The sequence below is a fragment of the Onychostruthus taczanowskii genome, unplaced genomic scaffold (assembly GCF_017590055.1).
Source record: "Onychostruthus taczanowskii isolate IOZ18803 unplaced genomic scaffold, ASM1759005v1 scaffold3, whole genome shotgun sequence".
NCBI lineage: Eukaryota > Metazoa > Chordata > Aves > Passeriformes > Passeridae > Onychostruthus > Onychostruthus taczanowskii.
Genome location: NW_024500349.1, coordinates 9,400,297 through 9,427,830, shown reverse-complemented (window position 1 = coordinate 9,427,830; position 27,534 = coordinate 9,400,297). Strand labels below are relative to the sequence as shown.

Genomic DNA, 27,534 nt, shown 5'->3' with positions numbered 1-27,534 from the left:
AGATGTGTTTTAGCTATGGCACCAGATCTGCTTAGTCTAAGGCCTTTGCTCCCAGAACTCCCTACTGCTTCTACAGCCTAAGAGAAGTTTGCAGCACAGCCATCCTACGTAGGAGTGTCCTCAATGCAGAAGCACACACTTCTTGGTACAACAAAGCCCACACTGAGCTCCAGGCGAGGAAGAACTGGCCTGAAGGGATCAAAGATTGAACTGGAATTCCAAAGCCCCCCATTTAAGCCACTGCTCCCAATCAAGTGTCATCTGGAGACCTTGCCCAAGACAGCACTGGACTCTGTGTGTACTATCTTGTACTGCTCCTCATATTGACTTTGTCAAGCCAGCACGGTGATCTCCCACCCTTTCCTACAGCCTGTCCTGCAGAGCTGAGCTCCAAAGATTGCTGTCAGCTGCTTTCCACTGGCAGGATGAGTCAGAGAGACTGGAACAGAGTGAACACCCAGAAAATGGGTGACACAAGTCTGTGCAATCAGGAAAAGTCACGAAAGGAAACTTTATGGAACTCCATGCTTTTAATAGGGGTCAATAAATTGACAACCATCTTTGTTGTACGTGAACTTCTGTGAAATTATCTCCCTGGCCTTTCCAAACAGTTAAATAGAGCAACTGTTTAGTACTCTGTTACTGATTTCAATGCCAATACAGGAGGACAAACTCCTAAGAGAATAATCCAGCTCACCCAAAACTTTGCATCATTTTTCAGTAGAATAGGTCTCTTTCCCATAGTTACTCAGAGAGTATATAAAGATAACTTAATCTGGGGACCAGAGGCATTTGCTGAGATCTAGGTGCACTGAATACTCCTCATATGTACAGCTCATTTCTGGAATGACTCACAATCCCCAGGAAATTCACAATGTACTAATCACTGCATATTTCTACAGAGATTATTGTAAAAGCAGTCAAGAAGAAGACAGCCAAACAATTCAAGATAAAAGTCTTACAAGCCTGACTGTCAGGAGTAGATGCGACAGTTCTGAAGGTTGTTTCAAAGACAGCTATTTCTGTTGCAGAGTAAAATTCTTTACAGTGCAGGGATATTTTCCCTCTTTTGGACTACCAAGAAGTGTATTTTTAGAAGTGTTTTGGGATATATGCTGCAGTACTCATTTTTAATAACTATTTTCATAATTATTTATAAATTTTAACAGCTATACTGCTATATGGAAAGCCTTTGTCAAGCTCAGGGCCTCTGTCCTGAAAGTGACTCTCCTCACAAAAAAAACCACAAAAAATAATTACACTTAGGATGCAACTTTGCCTGCTTCACCTCTCCTCTAATGTGAATTTAGCCCATATAGCATATCTCATATAGCACATTTCACATATAGTTCATATATCATTCCCAACAACAGATTTTAAGGATGTTACAGTCAGGATGCTATGGGAAAATGTTAATGTATCAAGGGATATTCTCTCCTGCTATTCCCATTGTCATTTCAGCCTGAGTTCTGAGCTAGGAAAGGTTAAGTTGCAAATAGATATTTTTAGCATAAAAATATGATGATTTTAGAGAAAAATATACTGCATTTGCTCAAAGTAAAAAAGTGGAATTTTTAATGAAACTCATTGTTAGTATTTAGGCTTTTTTGAGTCTTGAGTAGCACACGATATTCTAGTGCTAGAACACTGCTCAAAAGCTACTGAAAAACCACTATTACCTTCTGTCACTTCAATGAAACCTGAAGCCAGGCTGTGGCAAATTGCCATCTAGTTTTATCAGTGATAATTGAGATTTCTCTGATTACTCAGGTGGTTGGTGGGCTCTCTCCTTCTTGTTGTTTCTCTTGTTTCCATCTCTTGAGAGGATGCAGTACAATGCAGGACCTAAACCTTGGTTCCTGTTCACTAGAATAACAACACTGGGAAGGTTCTGAGGGCCATCATGACTCAGTGACTCCTCAGTGTTAGAAAGTACCTCAGGAACAATGGTGCCAATGGGAGAGACTTCAGGGTGGCTCCACTCTGTGCCTAGAGATTTCCCATCCTTCCTGAGCACACACAGTGCACAAGGATCGGATCTGAGGGTAAGGCCCTCTGCAAAAAACCCATGAGAACATGACACAATGTAATGAGCTTTTCTTTTTGAGCTTTATCAACTGCACATTCAGCAATCAGCAAGGTAAGATCACAAGCACATCAATAGACTACCGCTACAGAAAGCAGTCAGAAAATTGCACCTCAGCCCAATGGGCTAAGAAGGTGACTTGGTTTTGAGTGAAAACAGAAATAGTGCACACAATAAAACCTAGTGGCTGGACCTCAGCTATTAATTTTTTTATTTTCTTTTGAAATATAAAACTGCAATTAATGAATTAAATTTGATGAGGAGAGTAAACACATACAAAGAAAATAACCGCATTCTTAATTTTCAGCTTTAACTCAACATTACCAAGTTTATTGACTTTATATTCCAATGCCCATTGGAACACAATACAGGTAGGAGGATTTCTTCCCTCAGTAGAAGGAAAAGATCTTTAATCTCTTAAGCTACCTGTCTCTCACTGTTGCTCCCATTGTCAAGAAGGAGGAGAGTTATGCCTTCAAATTAGGGACTGAGAGAGTGTGAGCTTGAGATCAGGAAGAAGTTTTACAAGGAAAGTTGCCAGCAGCTGATGAAAGTTCAGAAATTTCGGAATAGGACCCTAACAGATCAGTGTAAAACAGTGCCAGAATAGCATAAACAAGAAAAGAGCAGCTCTTCCACGGGACTTGTCACTATAACGCGTATGTCTTGATTCTAAATCAGATTCACATGGTACTTCTGTACAGACATTGCTTTTAACACCATTTGCTTTGTGCAGATTAAAGGTCAGAAGATACATATGATTAGCAATAAAAGACTTTTAAAAAAGCATGACTACTGAATTTAAAGATCTTTGCATAATCTCTTATCGTTCACAGCAGAAAAAACCCACAAATGCTGTTCTGTAGTCAGTCAAACAGTGTATTTCACAAAATCGCACAATCACAAAATCATTTAGGTTAGAAATACTACTTGTTAGTATTTTAAACTGCTAAACTGAAATATGGGCTATTCTCAGTTTAACCCTGCCATTTAAATTATACTCTGAACTAAATGAGTACATTTTTTGCACAGATTCAGATAAGAAAATAAGTACTTTTTAAAAATTATTATTATTTTGAAAGAGAAAATTCTGCTTTCCTTTGGGAAATTTGACATAAAAGTTACACTTCATCAACTATAAAAGCATAGGTAACTTCATCACCTGGTAATATATTCCTTTAAATTCTGGTTCTCATGAAGAGCTATCAGCTTGTAAAACACAGTTTAAACAGGACAGAGAAAATACCAGTAGATCATCCTGTTCTTGTATCACTTGACTGCTCTGTACACATGCAAATTGTGCCACTTTCTTTATGTTTGTAATGTACAGGAAACAAAAAAAGTTCATGTAGTTTGCTTTATGCAGCATTTACATGAAAAAAATAAAGGATTAAAAAAAAAGAATATGAAAACAAAAGTGAGTTCTCTAAAATGGGTAAAAAAGGTCACAATATCTAATTGACTAGAAGCTTGATTTGTTTTTCAAAATCATTTAGGCTTTAAAAGGACTAATATCACAAGTGTTAACAAGATTTTAATTAATATAACCTAGTGATTTGTACTTATTTTACCACATATCATTTCCCTGTGTTTTTTAAATAAATGCCATTTAAAGCCTGGATTATGCTGCTGGTTTAGTGCTCAGCACTGACATCTAGTAAGCTTATTTGAATTCAAGAATCTTTCTTGATTAAGCAAATGTCAAGTCTGCAATATATAGAGCACATAAATCCAGTCTGAAGCTTAAATGTAAGCCAAATGCATAGTTTTATACTGTCATGTCAGAAAAGAGCAAACACTACTCCTCCCATATCCAGTTAAAGTTGAAAAAACTTCAATGTCATAATTATTTAGAAATATATTTTTACTATCATCTTCAAAGCATATACTAAATAGAAAATTCTCCAGAACTAGAACTGAAGACTGCTGTATATATTGTTACTCTAAATGTGTGAAAGGAAATGTGGCAGATTTTAACAAGCTTTTTCCACATAAATGATAATGCCAAAACATATTTTTAATTTTCATGTTCCTTTTTAAAAAAAAAAGAAAAAGCATTGTGCTTTTTGAGCAGTCATACCAGTAGTACTTCGATACTATTCTATAACATTTCACATCTGATATATGCATGTACTGTATGGAGTTTTTTCAATTGTAAAACTGAGCCAAGACATTTTAAGTATTTTAAATAAAAGCCATCAGGTGTTAAGTTATTTGATCAGAATTGATATCACTTAGATGCTAGTGGAAGAAGAATGTTTCCATTCAAGAAGACATAAGATTTGAAGTTTGCAAAACATGGTCTGCTAGGACTATCACTTATTTCAGTCAGAAACATCCAACTCCTGCAGGAACCTGACTAGCTGGTTTTAGCATATTTGCTCAAACAAAACATTAGCTGACCATGCAAATGTATGAAAATGCCAAACATTAATTTCACCTAACCTTGGCTTTCTAAAAACTGGGGTCTAAGACTATATCTTGAGTCACAGAAGAAAGGGGAGGCACTTCCAAAGATTCTTTTATCCCACATGTGACTCACGACGCCTCTCTCTTTCCATTGGCAGTACAGGGGACCCCAAATATTAAACTTTCCATTTTTTTGCCATCTAAAGTTATAAGGGTTGAATCTTTCTCTGAGTGCTAGTCATATGAAACAGTGGAAGTATCAAGATTGACCCAGTTGGTCTACTCTTTAGCTATTTTTACCTTGCCTTTTCAGTGACTCCCATTTGTTGATGAACATCAATAAATTCCATGAGTTGCCTTTGTAGCACGTTTTCTTTTCCTTCAATTTGCTTAATAAAATCATGCTGCAAAAGAGTAGATACTGTTGGACGCTTCTCATAATCTTTAGTCAAGCACCTGTACTGGCAGAAAAAAACATATGATCATTGAGGGTTCGCAGTTAAGTTTTGAAATGCTTGTCTGGAGTTCATTCATGACTCCATAATAAATGTATCTGTCTTAATCAAAATAGCTCTGCACTGAAAACTGATATGACTTCACAGAATTGATGAGTCCAAAAAGTTAAATTATTGCATTTTAAAACTAAATATTCTTTAACTTAATGTCAAGGGTGTTGAAATGCTATTTCATGTATAAATACAGAGCCTCACTTGGAAGTCAAATGGATTTACTAACTAGCCTTTTAAGGGAGAGTATTAGTTGCAACAGATTTCAACAAAAGATATTTTACACATGACATTTACACGTGTTCCATATTCAACCAGAGTGGTCTCAGTTGTTACTCACTTGTTAATGAAGTCATTGAATTCAGGTGACCACAGTTCAGGCTGCTGTAGCGTTGGAGGAGGATTCCTGCAAAGGTCAGTGTGGTGATAAGTTAATAAGCTACTCGACAAAAACAATGTGTGAAGGCAGGCTGAGTAATGAGTTTTAGAAGGCCACCAAAAAAAGATATTGATTTCCACTGGTAAAAAGAGCATGGGTAGATGATGTAATGCCTTATTGGCTCTCCTACTTTACATAACTAATAAGGAGAAATAGCATCGAGATAATCTACCGAGTGTAGCTAAGAATCACTGTGATTTTTTCAATCAAATCAATATAAAGAAATTAACAACCCATTATTCACTATTTACTTGTAATGGCAAGTTCCTTTTTTCAAGCCTGAAACAATATACTCTCTTAGGAGAAATTTTAAAAAGCAATTCTAAGTTTTCTCAGAAAGAGAGAATTCATCAACTTCATGAACAAAGTGTCCCAAGGAATTGGTTCTTTATTAATCATTCCTCATTCATCAGAAGATAATCGGAAGTGAAGGTTTAAATACAGATCTATTGTAAATGCATATACTGCTTTCTTTTCTACTGTTAAAGCTGTTTACTCAAGGTGTTATTTTAATTGAAATGTTCTTGACAGTCTTCTTCCATTCAGAGGTGCCATTTTCACTGAATAAGGTCATGAAGACAAAAGGAATGACCAGCCAATAGACAAGGTGACTTCCTGTCTCTTTTCAATCAGCCATAACTGCTTTTCTTCAAGTGCTGCTTAATGTTTATTCTATCACTCTCAGGTTTTACTAAACAGAATGAAAGGTTATTGATCTTATATTTGCTCCAGGGCAGAAAGGTGCCCAGTACTTGAAAGAGTATAAGCCAGAAGCTTTTTTGAAGTCCTAGATGCAGTGACTGACCACAATAGTTTGCAACTGCTTTTTCCATAGCAAGCAAAGGTAGGAAGACCATTCATACTCTGCTTCAGTGCCAAGTCAGCCAAGATTACTTAAACCAAAAGGTAACTTAAACTAATTTGGGTGTCTTGGCTGAAAAGGACTCTAAGCACTTACATATGTTATGTGGGGCTCAGCTGCTGTGATACTGCTCCAGTTCTTAGGATGAAATCCAGAAACTACTACTGTATGATCATTACCTACAGACTTGGAGATTGATGTTTTTTGAAATGCCATAAGTGGCACTTCGGGTACTTATATTTTCAGCTTCAAAGCAAAAAACACAAAAGAAGTTGCTATTTGCACTGCCCAAGAACAGCAACACTGGAACTGCCAGAAGCAGCACACGCTAATGAAAAGCTGAAGCCTAAATGCATGTGAGTGTGGGAACAACCTTTGCTACAAAGGATAGAAGATAACTCCTGAAGACAAATATGGGACCTGTTCACCACAGTGGCATATTCAGACTCTGTATTTCTACCATATGTCATTCTTTGTAACAGAATATATGAGACTCAAGCAAGCCCTGCATTCATGTGGCAGCAGCTCACTCAGGAGAGGGCCCTATGATTTTTTCTCAAATGCAGCTATAAGTCAGCTCTGAACTTGTCAATGTGTACACATGGTTAAAGCAGAGCTGGCAGAAAATACAGCTGGGCAAGGTATTTTAAACCTACCTCCTAGTATAAATAATATAAAGAAAGTCCACAAACTTACAAGGTCTAAGTGTGAAGAAAGCAAACTTTTGGGAAGCAAAAACTTTTGGAAAGCAAACTTTAGGGAAAAAGTTCAGTCTAACCCATTAACAAACAAAGACATCAAGCTATTACCTTGGTATTTTGAAGAGTGCCCTCATGGGATGCAAATCAGCAAGTGGTGGATCTCCATCTCCCAACTCTATTGCGGTAATACCCAGAGACCATGCATCACATCTAGCATCATAGGAGCTATCTAGCTGCTGCTCACAGGCAATCACCTGTTGGAGAAAAAGACAGGGATGGTTAAATGTCCAGATTTAAGAGCACACCCACAGGTGGAGGAATCTCTTACAGATTACTCAGTGAAACAAAGAGATATACACACATTTAGAAAGCTAAAGCATCCATCCAATTTTTGCTGAAAACCCTCCAACTTTGAACTAGAGAAAGCAGGTGTCCATGAACACCACATTCTCCAGCCAGATATTCTCTGACTTGGAGAAAGGGTACAAATCCATGGTTTTTTCAGCTGAATAAACTGCATCCCACAACAGAGGAAGTAGAAGTAAACTCAGCAACCCTACAACTCTTTATATGAATTATTCTTGCTAAGTAATTATGTAACTATGCTGCTCTCTCTATGAAGTGAAACAATCAGGAAAGCATTCACTATCTCTTACTGGGTCCTTATTCAACCAAATCAGCCAATTTCCAGTCAAGTGGATCTGGACAAAGTTCATTAGATCACAGCAAAGTATTTACCTTCAAATACATTTCAGCTTATCCATAATGCTGGATGAATCTAGAATTTTTCATCCGATTATTGCAGATCTAAACCAACATGTATATCATTAGTTATATGGATAGACTTATGTGTATGAACACAGTGTGTTGAGAAAAATAAATATTTATAAACAGAGTAGTTTCATGTGCTATAAACAGATGTACTTGCATGTGTTTGTGTGCACAGAAATACTCTAAGTAGACAAGCTTATTTATAAGGAAATATTTTTCCTAACTCAGCTTAAAATGTATCTGTATATGCTTCAATTTCAGTCAGGAAAAACCTCCACAGAATCATAGTGCATCTTCTTCATTCATAATAACTTTTTCCATTTCTTGCTGAAGCAAGTATGGATATATAGTATTAAAAACTTTCCAGGTGCAGAAGTCAAAAAATAGAAGCTATAATGTGTCACAGTACCATCCTGGGCTCCTTCCCTCCATGGGGAGATATCTATAGTTTCAGAGCTTGAAAGGCTGGAAAGTACCAATTGTAGCACTCTATATTCTTCAACATTTTAGTAAGCATTTCAGAGTCTTGCTCCCTGCATCTAATCTTGTAACTTCAAAAACAAACCTAATTTTAACTTAATTCTTGCAAACATGTAAGACAGAAAGGTTTAAAACACTTTTTAAAAGGACATTGCTGTTTCATTTGGTGAAAGGACCAGGAAGAAAGACAAAGAGCAGAAATGCAGAATACAGCAGCTCGAGTACCAGTGACAAAATGTTCTGAAAGCTGACCTCTGGAGCCATCCAGAACGGAGTGCCCACGGAGGTGTTCCGACGGAGACGAGTGCTGGTCAGCTGAGCAGACACACCTGGAAGAACGAGGGGAAGCCATCATCAGAGCAGTTTCCATCCAAGACAGCCCTTCTGAAGGGTGACATCCTTGTCTTGTCATGCTACAACTTCCTGCACAGATGAATCTCAGATACATCTTTCCAGTTCTCTGGAAAGAGAGGCCCAGTCCTGAAAGGTTCTCTGCATCCTTTTTTCCAGTGGCTTCAGCAGGACCAGGACTTAATCCCAAATGAGCATTTGATTAGCAATCTGACTCCATATATTTTGACTGGTTAATTAAAGGTTTTCTACATCCTGTTTCAAGAGAGCAGTAAAACACCTTAGGGAGGGTGGAAAAGTACTGTACCTTCCATGCCTTCTAATGCTCACTACTGACACTAACCCTCCGTTTCATTTTATATATATATATATATATTTCATGTTAACACTATAAAAGATACTTATTCTCCTCTCTTAACTGCTCTGCCATAAAAAAGAAACAACAAAACAGTGAAACCTCAAAAATTCTTACAAAAGCAGAAGTCTCTCCATGCTCAAAGCACATTCTCAAAGTAACAATCCTGTAAATCAGCTTTGCAATATGAGCTGTAGTTTAGGGAATTAACTATTTCAGGCCAAGGGTTGGAAAGTGAACTCTGAAGTTCAAAGATTCCTTGCCGTTTTGAGTTAAAAGACACTGAAATATTAGAAATTCAAATGGGCTACAGCACAATTCTGAGCGGCCTGCCACCAATTTCCTTCCTTAAAAAACAAGGGTGTACTGGTTGAAAATATCTCTAGTGCATGCAAAGGGGACAGTACAACATGGAAAAAAACAGCCCCTCAGCCAGCATGCCCTAAACTATTATGGATTTATGAGTCACAAATAACAGTGAAGTCCACACATGGAGAAAAACAACCCCCCAGCTAGCAAGTCCTAAACTATTACGGATTTGAGTAATGGCCAACAGTGAGGTCCACCAGGGCATATTCTGAAGAGCTGATGCCATGGATGGCCAGAAAGGTCCTGTGCTCTACATACACATGCTCCAGCCTCAGTCTGACTGACACTGGAGCTCACTTATTTTGCCTTCGTACATACATTTGCCTTTTCTTTAAAATGTAAAACAACTTGGTTTCACTCTGTGAGTTCCATTTCATTGTTCTGAAACACATGAAGCTCCAGTGAGCACCACTGTCCAGTTTCAACTCTGTATTGTCTGGTTTGAAAATGCTTGACCTTCTCTTCCCTGAAAAGCCTGAAGACAGTTCATAACAAGAGCAATTCACATTAACTATCCAATGAGAATATTAACTAAACCTTTCTCTGGGCAGGGTTTGGCTGTTTTGGGGATTTTTCAATATAGGTAAGAAACCATAGAGAGCTTGATCTGTTTTTTCACTCTAAAGCTACGTGTTCAGCTCTGATTCACTAAATATCTGCATTTGCCTCTCGCAGAAAAGTATGTAACATCTGAAAATAAAGACTGCAAGAAATACCCTGCCTATTCCTTTGAGATAAATGCAACCAGTGTGGCTGCCTCCCTCTAGTCTAAACCAGTCTTGAGAAAGTTCCATCTTTTTCTCTCTTTATGTCTGCAGAAAGTCCAATACACAGTGTTATGCATCACGGAAAGCAGGACAATGTGAGTCTTAGCACAAAGTCCATCAATCCTACTTCTACTCAGCTAAGCAGGGGCTTTGTTTTTGCCATCTCAAGGAGTTGTCTGAGATCCAGCTTCCGGCTCACAGAGTCTGTGGCTGTTCTGAGCTCTCAGAAAAACATGTCACACATCACCTCAACTCTGAAAGCACTGCAGGGATGCCAACAGACATTATTAGGTGAGATTCTTGATTTCAGAGGGAGCTGAGGCTACTCTCCCTTCCTCCATGTTGTGGGAGTCCCCTGTGCAAAGCTCTTTTTTTGCAGTCTTGGACAAGGATATGAGATTAGATCTGCAAACAAAGAAAGATACTGACTATATTTTTATGATTCCAATGTCAGATTTTATAAATAAACATAACTTTCTGTAGAGATAAGGAACAAAATATAATAGGTACATTAATGTGTTCAGTCTTCTCTGTCTATGCACTGTTGGTTTTTGTCCCTCTTTAAACTGTAATTATTAAATGAACTGAAGATTTTTTTTCCCCTCACCCTTCTTTCATTTCCGTAAAAAACTGATTTAATTTGAATTGTTCACCACTTTCTTTAGGCTCTTGGGGGTTTTGTGTGCTTTTTGTTTGGTTGGTTTTTTTAATCCTTTTGCTCTCAGCATTAAAGTGGCATTTTAGATTATGCAGCGTAGGTCTTATGACAAATGATATTTCCTTGGGCTTTTTCTGTGTATAGAGGAAAGATGATGTAATTCCACACTTAGTAACATTTCTTCCAGCATTTCAGTAACCAGTCAAGCATACAGCTGGCCACTTTTTTTCACCTACAAATTTTCAGACAAAACCATCTTGCTCCTCCCCTCCCAATTTACTACTGCTTTGTTGCAAAATGAGCCAAATATTATCCTAAGAAAATCTAAAATATGTCAAAAAATGACGTTTTATTACACATTAATTATTTTTTCTTATGGAAGTTAAGAGCTTTATAAATATGTGCATTAGTAGTACCAAAACACACCAAAAAGAAAATATTGTGCATACATCTGTATTTTTTATTATTTTTTTCAGGCACCATTTTACTAATAAAAACTGAAAATCAGGACACTTACACTATGAGCATACTATGAGTATTTTTCAAGGTTTTCATTGTGAAAAGAGGCATATTGAAATAACCTTGCAAGTAAAGCCTCCTGCTTCTGACCTTAGCACTCAGTAAAAGAAAAACAGGGCAGAAATTAGTTCCCTATTATTAGGAAAGACTTGTCTCACAGTGCCCAATCTGAGCAGACAACATTATGATCTAAACTGGGAGGTTGTACAACATCCCTTTATGATGATGTCCTGAGACAGCAGTATGCCCATTTCAGTGCCTGATGCTAGTGAAGGAAGGGCCAGCCCTAGCAAATTGTACTGATCTCCCATTTGACACACAGCAGGGAGACTGCATTCATACACAACATCCTTGACCTTACTCCCAAGGGCTTTCACTCCCTTAGCTATTTCTTCCTTCTTTATTTGTGCCTTCAGTGTATACTTCACTACCAAAGCATCCTCACTGTGATTTTCTGCAGATTAAGAACATCATTAACTCCATCATTCCTCCAGATAGTGTCTGGGCCAAAAACGGCTCACACTGTTAACCCTACAGATCTAAACAGGCCAAAATGCTTTGTATTACTTCCTGATCTTTTTTTATCTCCTAGGGAAACAGATGTAAAACAGCAGCAGTGTTTCACACTGCATTCCCCTTAAGCTCTCTGGCAGGTATGTTTTGTCATTCTTGTTCCATGTCATATGATGCAAAAAGTGGCCTCTCCTTCCACATCTCTTTGCCCAAAGGTGTGATGTCAGTATTTTATAAATCACTCAATTCCACCTTTTTTAGCAGATCTGTAGGCAGCAGGTCCTAATGGTCCCAGGTTTTTCTTTAGCACCTTAAGCTTCACTTTGAGAAGAAGCTACTATTCCTGTCAGGATGCAGACAGGGAAGTAGCTACTTCCCTCTCAACAGTGGTGGAGTTATAACTCAATGCCTCTCTAATTGCTGATACCTTTGACACTGATTTCTTTGTTTGCTCATTGCAAGTTGTATTGGTGAGGTTTTTCTTAGCATTGTGTATATATTTCAGGTCAGCTGAATGTATACAAAATGCTAAGAAAAACTTCCATCATGCAATTCCTTCATACTACGAAATGACAAAAGACAACTGGGAAAGAACAATAATAAACCAAGGCAATTCTGGTAGTCCAAATGGCAACCATCACAACACACCAGGTGTATAATTATGTGCAACCACACATAGTGGCATCCCCACTAAGACTGTAAAAGGAGATCAAAGAGCTTCTCCCAGGTTTAATTACTTATCATTAATAGAAAGACATTTAATAGAAAATGTTAACAGACCATAAGGACACAAATGGTGGGTTTTATGATTTTACAAGAGATGATTCACAACCTTTGTGAAACAATTTGATTTCGTATTTCAATATTCAAAATTCCTTATGGATTATAAACTGAACCCAAAAGTAAACTTTTAAATTAAAAGAGCACAGGACTATACAGCTCAATAGTGAGCTGTTGTGAGAAAAGAATGCTTCAGAACTTCTGCTCAGTGAGAAGGGCTCAAATTAAGTCTAGAACTAAAAATCAGATTCTGACCTGTAGATGGAAATAAAGAAATAAGAAACAAAGTTGAAATGATGAGTCAAAAGTATTAGAATTTTCAACACTATTTTATGTTGGAAGGTGTTATGTTTTGAGGAAGCATGACTTGCTTTTCATAAACGCATGCCACCTCCTCCCAATCACCTTCTTGTCTGTCATAGTTTAGAAATTATTTCCAGGATTATTGGCTCCATCACCTTCTGTGATGGAGATCATATGTGACTGACCAGACCATAGTTCTCTGAAACCTCCTTCTTGCCTTTCTTGAAGATTGGAATGAAAATAATTTTCTTCATTGCTTCAGGAATCTCCTTCAATCTCCAAGATATTTCAAAGATTATTGTCAGTGATCTTGCAATGACATCAGCCAGTTCCCTCAGCACTCCTAGGTGCATCCCAACAGGCCCCATGGACTTGTGTCCACCCAATTCTTTTAAATGCTCTCTAACCTGATCCCCCTTTACTGAAGGTACATTTGCCTTGCTTCAGAGTTCCCCACTGGTCTCAGGGATCTGGGATTACAAGTTAAGACAAAGTGGCAAAGAAGAGATTCAGTGCCTCCAGCTTTTCCATGTCCTTTGTCCACATTCTCTGTCTTTCTGTATTATTTTGATGTACATAGTGTTTTACTGCTGAAAACTAGTGTTTCCCAAACCCTCAGGAAAACACACACTGTAGATGCAAATTTTTAACTGAAATAGAAATATCCAAAAGATAACCAAAAGGGCTAGAAAGATCAAAAGCTTAGTATCCAGGAAGACTATATATATAAACTGCCTTGGAGATGAAAAATCCATGGCATTTACTACAAAACCAAGAGACATGGAGTAAAAGGGGATAAAAAAGTTAATCTGTGCTATCAAATACAGGGTGCATTAAATATAAATATAAGTGGATGTTAACAAAATGAAAGTCCAGTGGCTTTCATGGACTTAAACTCACCACAAGGTTTCAAGACAAAGAAAAGATATTTTTAAGAATACAAGGAAAATAATTAAAATCCTAAATCTGATACAGAATCATTAAAAGACACATACCGATAATAAAATGACAAACAGTGCCCTAAATAAAAGGCAGAACATTCACTACATTTGTGAGATATATAATATTTTTTAAACAAAAGGGTTTAATACAACTTCTTTCTTTAATAAATCCAAGATCTTTCATTTTACAGACTGGCCTGCAGTAGAGCAGGTGACCAGACTCCCCTCCACATGCTCCTGCCAGTTCAGTGCATCACACCACCAATGATTCTAATCAAATCTCACGCTTCAGGGCTTCAGCTGGTTTCCTAAAAGGGATGCACAGGAACATTTGTTGTCCTGTTGCACAATTTGCCAGATGCACTTGGATAGGAGAACTACTCTTCTCTAGAGCCTCAGGGACTTGTACAGCTACACACAATCTGGTGCAGTATGATGAGGAAATTCCTCCTTCTCACATGCTGCCTTTCTTATACTTTCATTTCAAACTGACTGTTGCTTTGACACCCAAAAAGGATGCTTTTTTCCCTCTGCATGGCTAGCAAAACTCTGGAGATTTTTCTCATTGTTCTATGACAGGGTTTTCCTCTTATGATAAGCTGGAAACATCTATGCTGTTGGAACAGAATATTTAAAATACCTCCAGACTGGAATGCTCCAGTATAAATAAGTCACTGGGTTCCATCTTCAGGTAAAAAATGAATGGAGTTTAGTATACACAGATGAGACCAGAGAGTTTCTAATAACCTCAAGAGATAACTGTTTTGTAACCCATGACAAAACCAAGTGGAAGTCTTTGCTGGCCAGAAAAGGCTATTTTCACACTTCATGAGTGTCTGCCATCTGACACCAGCTTTCAGCATCAATCTTCTTTAATGCTTAAGCCACCAGTGACATCCTTATGTGAATTAATAGAAGAAAATATTTGAAAGACCAAGTGAACAGTTTATCCTGGATATAGCATTTGGCCACATGATTTCTGTTTTTTATTACTGGACAGCACAAAGGTTTTCATTCAAACATGGCCCAAAAAAATTTTCAGGACTAAGCCTTCAACAAAGAATTAAACATTCAACAATGAAAAAGCTCCACAGCTCAAGTCAATGCAATCCATCTTATCCCTGCTAACCCTGGGTTGAAAAATTTGGAATTGTTACTTTGATTGTGTGCAAAGCAGTTTGACAAGCTGCTCATGAAGAAAGCTTTCTTTAAAGTCTTTTACTTTTATTAGCTTCTGCCATGTCTCCTTCTGCATTTTAGCAGCAACATGTGAATGTCATGCTATATGGTATGCAGAAATGACAACACAATAACAGCCTGGTTTTGATCTGAACCAGTGAAGCAGACAGCTTTATTATGGATGTATGCTAGAATGACTAAGACAAATACAAGTCTTGCTATGACTCATTGCTTAAAGTAAGCTAAGAGCAGAACAAAAATTATTTTATTTTTGAATACTTTCAAATTAAATTATTTTAATTAATTGTTTCATTTTTGCAGAATGATTCAGACAGCATTTATAGCTAATGCAGGGCAAGCGCAAAAGGACACACTAGGATATTCTGACTTCTCCAGAATAAGTCATCTACAAAAGTTTGGAACACTACTCAAGGTCATGCTAAGCTCCTCTTCAGTGTCAGCAGGACATGCAAAGCTGGGAATGATGATATATATGAAAAGGGACAGAAACTGAAATGCCCCAACATTCAAACTCAGATCACTCACAACTGACTTCTCAACCTATTCTCTGAGCACAAGGTGGCTCTAGACTCCCTCCGTTGCAGCCTGACCTGTGCCACGTGCAATCTGAGCACAGTCCTTGGGAACCTTCTTGGCCTCTGCAATGCCACATGGCCCAGACACTTGCCAGGCTGAGCTGTGATCAGCCAACAAACTGCCTCTAACAAGGCTATTCGTGGTCATTTAGGTCATGATAGGAATGGCCATAGCACTGTGTCACAGCAAGACAACACGAGAGCTGGTGATGTGTCACGGTGAAAGGATGACACCCAGTGCCACGGTTCCCTGCCCAACCTCTGACCAGAGATTCCAGCTGATTTTTCCCCCACCACACCAGCAGAAAGCTCCCTCATGCATCAGAAAACCAGGAGAGCTGACCAATTAAAGAGATGGAATTATCAAGATGCAGTTGTACCATGGACTCATTATTCCATGGAGACTGTGCCCATTGTTTTGGACATGCTGTACAGGGTAACCGATTTTACTTCCCTTGCTTTGTCATTATAGCAGCTGCTGGCTCTACACTTGAAAATTCAACTGGTTTAGCACATTTACAGAATTTTAAATATTTTGGCCTGTATTTCTGTATCAGAATAGGCATAAATATCATGGAACAATACTTAAGAGAAACACCTGTGCTTTCTAACTCATGTTGATCAATTTGTAATTGATTAGTAGTAGTGGTAAAGCACTACTAACAATCCGTAATTTGTGAGGAAGAGTGGTATACCACTGAGACAATACACAATGTTGGCAGAATAACTCTTTCTAGAGGAAAAAAAAAAACCCCAGTGAATTTATTTTAATTACTCAATTGAATTATGAAATTAATACTTGCATTTAGTATTGCCCAAATGAAATTATGTATACATTTTAAAGTAAACATAGAATGAATTTAAAAATACACTACCAAAACAGTGTCTTTCCATTGAGTAGTTTCACCAAATTGAAATTTTGAATAAATAAGGCCATCTGGGAATGCCAGTATTAAGATTTCTTTCTTTCCTTAACTTTGAAAGACTTCAAATAGCTTTAAAGGTGGAATAATCATTCTCTCCATAGCAAAATAATAACCCAATTACATTCCAAACACAAAAGCTGACCTCTGTCTACGTGCAGCTTCCAAACTACATAGAAGCAATAGTTCAAGTATTAAACAAAGCAATATCAGTATGTCTAAATAGAGCAATATATATTCCCTTCCCCAATTCATTCTTCCCCCATTGAGGGGGTAGAATTGTATTCAGGGTAAATCTGTAGCTGACCCTGGCTACTGTCCATGACAAAACTGTGCTAGCTATATGCAAAGTGGGATATCTGAAACTACATTTGGAATGCCAAGACAATATTCACACACACCTTCTACATCCAACACTAACACAAAAGCAGAAAAATACAAACTAAGTGTGTTTAAAGTATGAAAATCACCCTACCTTCACTATATATTCCATTACTATTACAATACATGTTTTAATTATGCAACCTATTTATCCACAGTTCTAAAGGAAATCTTGAAGACATTCCATTAACTGCAGCAACACAGCTTGTATTTTTCCACCATCTCCCAGCAACAGTGAGATTGCATTACCTTTTTTCCATGTTTTCCACTGGAACCTCCTTTACATATTAAAAAACATAGATCTTTCCTATGTATCGCTTTTCCAGAGCCTCTAGTGATAGAGAGTTTTAGGTAATATTAACAAAACACCTAAAAAGAAACTGAAAATAAACAGTGCCAACCCTTTTAAATATCCCCTTCCCCACAGTTACATTACTGGGCAACTATGAGGAATCATGGGCTCTCTTGTGTCTCGAAGTAGGCTTGAATTCTAAAGATTTAATGAGTCCATCCACATTTTATTTTCCTTACGGGTACTTGAATATTTCTAATATCCATCTAGATGTCTGACTTTTTTTCCCAGTGACCTTTCCTGGTAATAACAGCAAAAGTCTAATTACATGTGGTATGAAAGTATGTTTGATGCATAGACAGGCATGGCCTTCAGAAAGAAACAGTGCTGCTGGAAAAATATGCATTTCTTAAGTGGGGAAGTATAATTTATATTTTTTTCTGGGCATTTCCAAGGCAACAGCTGCTCATCCTGCGACATTTCTAGCCTGGAAGAGCAGGTTTCAGTAGTCCTGAAGAAGTATGAGCTACCTGTGCTCTTGGTAAAGACTATCAGCCTAAAGGTCAATCCTCAAAATATAGCTGAAGAAAAGTTCTCCATCAGCATTACAGTCTCCTCTTTTTAGCTAAAAGAATCACTTTGCCATGTGACTGTAGGTGTTTCACACAGCTTTTAGTGGAAAAATGGTTCTTTCTTCCATGGCTTTTGAGACATCAGCAACTTGTCTAGTTTGCTGATAGGGAGTTTTGTCCTCTAGGATCCTCTTTGAAAAAAAAAATAAAATATAAGCATGAAAACCTCTGGCTTTTGAGCTCCCAGAAGCACTGAAATGGCAAGGGATTTCAGAAATAATTTCAAATAATTTCAAATGAAATATCACTCAGACTTTTTCAGACCAAAGTTAAAGTAATAACAACAAAAATATTAATAATATTTTATTTCGCTTCTCCCATTTTGAAACAGCGCATTATAGAGCTGTGACATTAATACATGAAAGGCCCTGTGCAGCATCCTGATTTCAAGAAAAGAAACTGAATTGAGAGGGACTATTCAAATAAGCAAGGATTTGTCAGCAGAAGTAGATGTTACACCTTTAGTATCCCATGAAATTGGTTGCACATTACAAGATGCAGATGAATGTATTAATTTTTACTACAGATGAGGTGTGCTATGTGTTCAAGTGACTCCAGGCCAGTTTTTTAACTGATGAAAAAAGATCAGACACTTAGATATTTAAGCAGCAAAGGCTGCAGATAAATTTGTCACATGACTTTCAAAACATATCTGGCATTAAATTAATTTCTTTAAATTTCATTACATTAATTTCCTGCACCTTTAGAGGCTAAAATTTCATTTGAAATCTGTCCTTTTAACATCAATCTGCTGTGTGCCACTGAAGTTCTGAAACAGATGTAAAAGACTTTCTCCACAGAATGGTAATAAGAAACTGAATATAATTAGGAATATTTATCAAAAAAAATTAATTCACACCTTACTTGCCTCCAGTTCTTTCTATACAGCAGATTACATAGCAGTCACTCTTTAAAGTGCAACAACGAATTTAATGTAAATGTATATTTTTCTACCAAATCTCTATCTTATATTGAAAACATAGCAGCTTGAATATAATACAACTATATAATGTGGTAGAGGCTATTCCTTGCTTGAAGCCTAATTGCTGCAATTCTCAGGCAGAACATCCTACCTCAAAGTTTTCTATCAGAACAGTTTAGGAGCTAATTCCCACAAATATTCAGGTAGTGAAAATGTCTTCAGTCAGCCTTCTTTTACAAAGAAAATACGGACTATAAATGCATTTAGAAGTTTAATGACTTTATAGACTGAATCTGTGATCAGAGGACATTCTCACAGTAGATCCCCTTGGCTGGTGCTCATTTTCTGTAAAAAATAAAAATAATTTTGTTTCTTCCTCCTGATCTAAATTTTCATACTGGATGGATGCAAGGCCAGAGGATACATCCCTGGTAACAGTATTCCAAAATTTTTGTGGCTTGGACAGTTTAAACTAAAACTTTATCTGACAGCTCCTTGACAAGCAATTGAGCTCCGGAAGCATTGTTGTGGGATGCTACAGAACGGCCTGGGTTGCAAGAGATCTTAAAGATCATCTAGCTCAAACTCACCTTCCACAGCAGGGACATTTTTCACTACACCAGGTTTCTCAGAGGACCATCCAGCCCAACCAGCCTGGCCCTGAACACTTCCAGGGACGGGACATCCACAATTTCTCTGGGCAAACTGCTCTAGTGCCTCACCACCCTCACTGCAAAGATTTTTTTTTCCTACTGTCTAATCTAAACTTACTCTTTTTCAGTTTGAAGCCATTCCCTGTTGTCCTGTCCCTACATGCTCTTGTAAATAGTTTCTCTCCAACTTTCTTCTAGGCTTCCTTTAGGTATTTGGATCGATTTAATCATTAATCTATATTGGGATTGGTGTTCCCTAGTTACGTGAATGTTACTGGAGTGATTAAATAATATTGCAGCAGAATTTTAAGGGAAAACAAAAATTTCACTCTTCAGAGGATTCTGAGTGAGGCATGGCTGTGGCACTGTGGTATTCTTTCAAAGTCTATCTCTTTAACTGCCAGTACCTCTAGAAAGACAAACTATTCAGAGAGTTAGCCTGGATTTTGGAAGAGCTTTTCCCTACATTTTCTGTGTCACCTCAAGCAACTCAGTCTCTCAAAGTTTCAGATTTCCCACTGTTAACTGGGCATTAAAATAATTTACTTCTCCATAAGGGTGTTGTGATGGTTATCCATTACAGACTGTGCAGTGTTCAGAAACCATGGTCCCAGCATACATAAATTTCTATGATACAACGACCACAAAGCAATGTGTATAAATTGTGTCACAAAATGAAGCTTCTGAAAAGTTTGTACTGCTGTGCAGAAGGACTCACCATGGCAGAACACGATACACCAAGTTCAAAGAGTACAAAAGCAATGAAGGAAAAAAAAAGCCATTTTCAAACACGATTTAATTCACTAGAAGGTAACTTTTTTCACTTATGACTCTTAAAATGTTCCTAAATGTACTTTAAAAAGAGGACAAAAAAGTGAAATGATTGCACAGCACATGCAGACTAAGAATAGGTCTTTTTCTAGCTTCGTGTTCCATAAGGCACTTCACAAGCCTGTGTTTCAGACACAGGGTTTATGTTTAGAAGAAAACCACCATAAATAGTATCAGGGGAGGACAGCAAAGGCTTTTTCAGGAACATCTCATCAGCATCCAGCATGCAGGAGGATGGTGCAGATAAAGTTATATTGGGAAAGGCTCTCTTCCTTGGTCATGTGTGTTTGGTGGTTAAAGGAGTCCTTGGCTCCCTGCCTCTGTTCCATCTCTACACAGAAAAGCTGTGTGCATGCTAGAAAGGGTGATGTGATTATTTGGGTTGGGATTTTTTGTGTTTGTTTGCCCCATGTAAAAATTGGTTCAGCCTAAATCAAAAATTTTGCTTCCCGTAAGTATTTACTGGGTGAAAAGGAAACTATACCTCCATGTCTATCTCACTCTGTAGCCTGTCAATTTTATAAGCTTGTATAATAAAAGATGGCTGAGTTTAAGTCCCTGATCCAATAAATGTTTATGTACAACAGTCTGTAGCAACGCCAACATGAGAGATTTTCATCAACTCACATTCCTAGTTAAAAAATGATCTTGGAATCTGATTAATGTGGGATTAAATCCCCTTAAGTAGAAGACACAAATCCCACAAATCCCAGCTGAATACCTTAAGCAGCAGCCTGAATGGTGAATGGTACATCTCCCATGATGATTTTATGAAGACTATACATTTATTCCATCTGAAACTATTCATTATTGGCTTCAGATTGTTTTTCTTCCCGGGGAGGTGGGGGAAAGCCAGGGAAAATATCAATCTACTCCGAAGTTAAAGTGCCATTTGTACATTCCTTTGAGAGGATGGACTGCAGCTATTTCAGGCCCCTTTTGAGTCCGCATAAATGTGTGTGTATGTATATTTGTTTCTTGTGCATGTTCCAACCTATATTTTGGCATCACAATTTTCCCACAAGAATTGAAGATTATTTTTCAATTACAGCCTTATCAGGAGATTGCAATAACTGGGGAATAAAAAATTCAGGTCCTCATCCCTACAGCTTGTAAGTTTTGATACCCGCATAAATGATTTAATTTTTAGAAGCATTGATCCTCTAATTGCCTCCAACACCTTAAAAATTTTTACCACTACAGATTAAAAGCCTGTGTGCAAAAATACTGGTTTTTGCCTCACAATAAACTTCCAGACTATCAGAAAATACTAGTAAGTATGTTGCAGATGATTTAGGAAATACAAAGATTTTCCAATGGAAGATTTTATGTGAGGAATATAAAAGAAATACATGATATTTCAAAAGAATTACTAACCCTGACAGTTTTGGGAATTTGTGTGTCAAGTCATGAGAGTTCCATAAATACAACCTACTGGCCAGAAGATACTATACTAAAGAGAGTTAAAATCCCAAGATTAGTTTAAACAATTGTTATATATCAGTTGAATCAGAATCATTAACAAAATAGGAGGGCAAAGGAAAAACAAAGATTTTCCATCTGCTGAATTAAACATATTTACAATTGTCTGCTGTGCTGTGAAATAGTGACCAATAAATTTACTTTTAACATAAGAAGGCAGTGTTCTACCTGAACATAATAGTTCATAACAACAAGCACTGCAAATGCCCTTGTATGAAACAAGAGTCAAACCTAACCTTTTAAGCAAATGACTGTGGTATTGCTGATAAATAACAGGTTACATCCACTTATCCATGTCTCTCTTCTTCCCTTTTGGTGGTGACACCAAAGATGGGAGCATCCAGGAATCCTTTTAGGCCTAACAGGCTTCAACTGACCCTTTTAATGCCAATTCTCAGATTTAGATTTGCCAAAATCTGTCTTCCCCAGACTTTAGAAAGTGGAGATTAACTATATAATATTTCCTCCTCTACTGCCTTCAAATATCTCTCGTTTCAAATAAAGGAAGTATATGCATCTGAGGTGGAGCTCTCCCATTCTTCACAATATCTATTAAGTTTTAAATGCTCTCATTTAAAGCATGAAGCTTTTTACTATCAGCTCTTAATTTCACTGAACCAATGTATGAACTGAACACCACCCTTATTTTAAATCCTATTTTCTCACTTTGCCATTTGACTTGCTCTGTGCCTCAAAGCGTTTGGCACTTACTACCACCATATTATAATTTCTGGTTTTTAGCCATGCTACTAAAACAGCTTTATCAAAATTACTAAAGTTTCTATCAAGTTAACAAAAGTAACATTGGTTATCCAAGTGATTTTTAACAAAAAATTAACACAGTTCATATTTTCTGGTTTATTTACTCTATTCTATTTTCCATACTTCAGGTGTAAAAGATTGTGTATATAAGTAAACATAACATACCAAAATCCACAAGCTTGACTCCTCCTTCAGTGGTCAAAAGGATATTATTTCCCTTAATATCACGGTGGATAGTTTTGTTTTCATGCAAGTGCTGAAGTCCCTGCAAGGCAAGATGTAAACATGAACTTTTAACAACAGGTCTGTCCTCCATATTACATTTGCAGAAACAAGGTAGTGGAAAAGTATGAAAAATACTTGAAACTTTTTTTTTAAATCCAAAACCACAGGGTTGTCATTCTTACTGCAAAACCACTTGCCACATGACAAGGAAAAAATATTCTTTCATTGCCCCACTTTATGACAAATAGAAAGTTTATAATGAAAGCAGAAAAATATCACTATAAACCTACATATAATACCTTTAGAGCATAAACTCAAAGAAAACTACTAAGACCTAAATTCCACCAGAGAAAGTAAAATTTATAAGAAAATTATAACTAAAGACAGTTGATCCTAATGAGCAGAACCAAATTCTTGTAGCAGGGTTTGAATTTGCTAGATATCTGGATTATTTTACTATAAAAATAGTTTGGATCCAAACATAGGAGGCTGAACTTTATTTACTAAGAAAATTGATCAATGGTCAGAAATCAATTTTCATTCTCTTAATAGTGAAATGAACAGATAACCTGCTATTTACCTTGCTTGCTTAAAAAGAACCATGCTAATTACACATTGCCTTGATTTCATTAAACACTGCTATAATACAAGATAGTGAGCTGTGTTAGTGGGGACATGATCTTCATTCATTTAAAGAAAAAAGTATGAGCTGAATATTGACTGTCCTTTCATTGAAAGCTTATCTTACCATCAGAGCTTCACGTAAAATGTAGGCAATTATAAGTTCATTCATCCTTTCGCCTCTCTTCAGAAATCCTTTCACAAGATCAGTCACAGATCCACCATTGCACAGCTACAAAACATAAAGGGAATATAAAAAGGAATTAACGAGTGTTGGAGCAGCCACCTGGTTTTCATTTTCAGTATTTTTTTTGTATCTGTAGCCAAATGAGATTCTACTAAACTGAAAAGCCACATATTTGTCCTTAAGTCTACTATTTATACAAACAACATACACAGCAATTTTTGCCAATTATTTTTCACTACTTTCTGCATTTATTCTTCTTGTCCAAACACAAGTATAGTAGTGTATCTCTTTGTTTTCCAATATCCATGATTGCTTTTCACTGAAACAGAAGTAGATTACAATGCAATAAATTAGCTGTGAAGACATGTTTTGTGGGGCATACAAATTGCTTCTTATATTAATCTTGTGGAACTCACTACCAATGCAGATTATTACAGCATCAATTCTCAGGTACAAAAGCTATGTACAGTAAAAAATGGATTTAAGGCATCAGAAGACAGGCAGCAGAGAAATTTCACCAGCATGAAACCTACCAAGGGTAAAGCTGCCCTTTTTGCCAAGCAACACTTAATTCCTAGCATAGGGAGAAGTGATACACAAATCATGGGCATTGTGGAATATGATGAAAACACTGTGGAAAGAAAGGTCTCCCACTGAAACAAGGTGTGCTGTGGGTGTAGAATTAATTATAGCCCTTTTTGCATCAACTCTGTCAGCTCCTTGTTCCAGATGTAGAGTCACATCTGCTCTGGACAATGCTCTGCCACTCTCCAGAGGAGAGAGCCCAGCCAGACTCCTGCAAAGCCCTGTCCTGTCCCATTTATGTGGGGAGAAGAGACCTGGCCTTGCTCTCTAGAAATAATAGTGAGCACACATTACATTGGTTTAGACTGCAGTACTTCTTATGTTCATTTTTATAATTTACAATTTTTCTGCTGGAGGAAGCAACAATGTAACTTTAGTGGGTACCTACTACTGTAGGAGTTACACATCTGCAAAGATGAAATAAGCCCTTGAACTATCCATAATGCACCTGACAATACTCATTGATTGAAGAGCCTCTGTAAAGGAGTAGGTGATTCCAATAAAATAGTATAATAAACTTTAATTCTTACACAGTATTATCATCTAATAGCTTTTCACATGAAACTAAATTTCCATGTAAGATATTTTAACAATGAGGCACAAAACAGCAATTCCTTTGCACTACATTTGAAGTATATTCAAATCAAGAACATCATTTACCAGAAAAACCTTTCAACTGTGGAATTCTAGACATCAGATTCTTTTGTATATGTGTGTTTTTCATCTGTTCTTCTTTACCCCTTCATTTTTTTTTTCTGTGCTGGAATTAAAAAAAAGACTTGCACCTTACAGTAAAAAGCATGTTTTATCCCTTTGTACCCAAAGATAACAATAATTCTCAGACTACCTTTGAAACCCCTAGGCTGCACTGAACTTGGACCACAGAAATGCCTACAGAAATGCCATTCAATACATAACTCTTGTTGCAAGATGTGTCCCCCACCAGGACAGCAAAGCTCTGGTCTGACAGGGGCTGAGCTCTATGGCAACTGTCTTGGAACTCACTTAACCTCACCCTTACCTAAGTGGGACAATATGCATGCTTAGAGAGGGAAGAACTCATATGCTTAAATGATGGGATTAAATGCTTTGCTGGATAAGGATAAGATTCCCAAGCAGGATTTCATTTATTGTCATTAGCATGCTGGTCTGCCTTCTACACTGACTTTTTCTAGTTATTTTTTCACAATGACATTTTATTTTCGGGGTTTCTATCATTTTAACTTTGGCACATCACCGAAATACTTAATCAAATCAAAAGGATTATAACAATTCTGGTTAATTTAAAGCTCTTAAATCCAGAGCACTGAAACTGTCTGACAAATAACAAACCAATTGTGAAATACTTTACACGTATGATATTGTTCAAATTATTTTTCTTCATTATCTCATATTATATTTTGCTTCTTACAGATAGATCTTTTTTCTTTACAGAGTTGTATACCCCTTCGATGTAAAGAAAAGCAATGCAGAAAGGAATATATTCTTTTGGTAGGCAGAAGAAGGGAAAAACTACACATCAGAAATCACCCTCTTTAATGCTTAGGCAGTAAAGCCAATACTGGCCTTATTTGCCTGGGTCAGCTATGTTAATTTTCCCTTCAACATGTTGCTGTAACTAATTTTCCTACTACTCTCATAAGATATAAATCCTCATTATGAGATAAATATCTGCATTGAAAGATAAAACTTACTTAAAATATCAGGTAATATAAGATACTAAAACTGTGATTATTTTAGACCAAGCAAAAACTGAACCTGACTATGTAAAAGGCCAGCTAAACAGGTCTTGAAATAAAGAACCCAGAAGTCAGCCCTACCACCATGGAAACCCTCCACCAACTCCCAAGCCAGGGTGGCTGCTTACACCTACTTATCAGCTGATGATGTTATAGACACAGGTTCTTGAACACACACAGGACAACTTTTCTTTTGTTCCTTCTATGCCAAAGAGCTGTACTTTCACTTACATCAGACAATAAATATTTTTCTGAGACTGCCAGCATAGGAGGAAGAGCTGGGAAAAGGCTGGGTATTAGAATGCAAGCAGATATAAGGAGGAAAAGGGATTATTGGAATACCGCCACAATTAGAAAAGGAGATTATGGCAGACACTGGCTGTGTGTGCTCTACGCTGTGTGGGTGGGAGGAGGAACGATGACGACAATGATGACACAGGTTAGTATTAACTTTGTTCTATTTTTATCATCATGGGTAAAATCTTGTATATCTGCCCTAATTCCCTGTCTCTACTGTGCATTTTTTGGAGGTGAAGCTGCCACATGTCCCTAATCCTGCACATAACTAAACCTGAAATGATGATTCTTTCTCCTGACTCAGGTTATCAAGCTGCATGTGTACTCAATCCAGAGGAATCATACACACCTCAAAAAGCCCCTCTTCTAACGAGTCCGGCTCTTCTCTTCTATCTCAAAACAAGAAGCTACAGAAAGTTACAGTACTCCTGCCCAATATGGTGATGCACCACGCTTGCTTGGGAATTTAAGTAGAAAGGAAATAAATTATCCTTGGGGATGTTGATCAAGGTCTAGTCCATAGAAACTTAGGAGTAAAAAACCCTAAATTATTTAAAAAATCACATAACCTTGATTTATACAATCCTTTAATGAGAGATTATGGGATAAACGTTATTTAGCAGTACTGCTAGACAGAAAGTTTCCTGGGGTGTTGTTAAATATTGCAGCTTATAATTACGATATCTGCTGCTTCTTAGTAGCATGCTGTCCACAGTAAAAACACTGTTAAGCCTCTTAGCAAAGCTGCTCAGTTCAAGTTAAGTCAACTGAAATGCTTGGATGACAAGAAATCATGAAGGCAACAGAGATAATTTTTTTAAAAGATCTTTCCAGTTTTCAGTGAAGCATCTAGAGAAGGGAGGTGCTGGTAGCTATTACTTTATTTCAAACATTGCGAACTTACGTGACCAAATAGCTGATCAGCCTGTGACATTTGCTCTACAGCATTTGGTAAAACCTCCTCAGAACAACTTGATGGGGACTAAGCAAAGAACAACAAATGCACAGAGAACTTGGAACAGCATACAGCAGGAGCTACGTGTCTGAGCTCTGCCCCAGGGTAGGGCTGCTCCCTATCCTAAAGGTCAAAGCAACTCTCCAAATCCAATGACCTTTCACCTGTCATGAGACATGACCTCTTCTGGGAGGAGAGGATCATAACTCTATTTTTCTGCCTCACACTAGAAACCCTCACACATTCACACACATTCTCTTGCATACACAGAAACATTTATTGTGGTTTATATCAGCTGAAAGCCCCCATTTAGCTTTGAATATATTCAGCTTAAAGGGACAAACTCTTGGAATGTCCAGCCTGTGAGACACAGGAAGGGAAGATATTCGTGATTGTCCCACAGAGAAGTAACTTAGAAATTTCAGAACTTTGCACATGGGCAATTTCCATCAAATTAATATT

At 37.3% G+C, this 27,534-nt stretch overlaps 1 protein-coding gene across 1 annotated transcript in view; it reads right to left on the bottom strand.

The window, feature by feature from the left end:
- MYO3A (myosin IIIA) overlaps window positions 1–27,534 on the bottom strand; it is a 104,206-nt gene that overhangs the window by 58,185 nt on the left and 18,487 nt on the right. The window contains exons 3-8 of the mRNA XM_041408655.1: window positions 23,437–23,541; window positions 22,629–22,728; window positions 8,507–8,583; window positions 7,112–7,257; window positions 5,342–5,407; window positions 4,796–4,951 (exon numbers count right to left, since the gene is read on the bottom strand). Of these exons, the coding sequence (XP_041264589.1) occupies window positions 4,796–4,951; window positions 5,342–5,407; window positions 7,112–7,257; window positions 8,507–8,583; window positions 22,629–22,728; window positions 23,437–23,541 (650 nt within the window). The remainder of the gene's footprint in view (window positions 1–4,795; window positions 4,952–5,341; window positions 5,408–7,111; window positions 7,258–8,506; window positions 8,584–22,628; window positions 22,729–23,436; window positions 23,542–27,534) is intronic.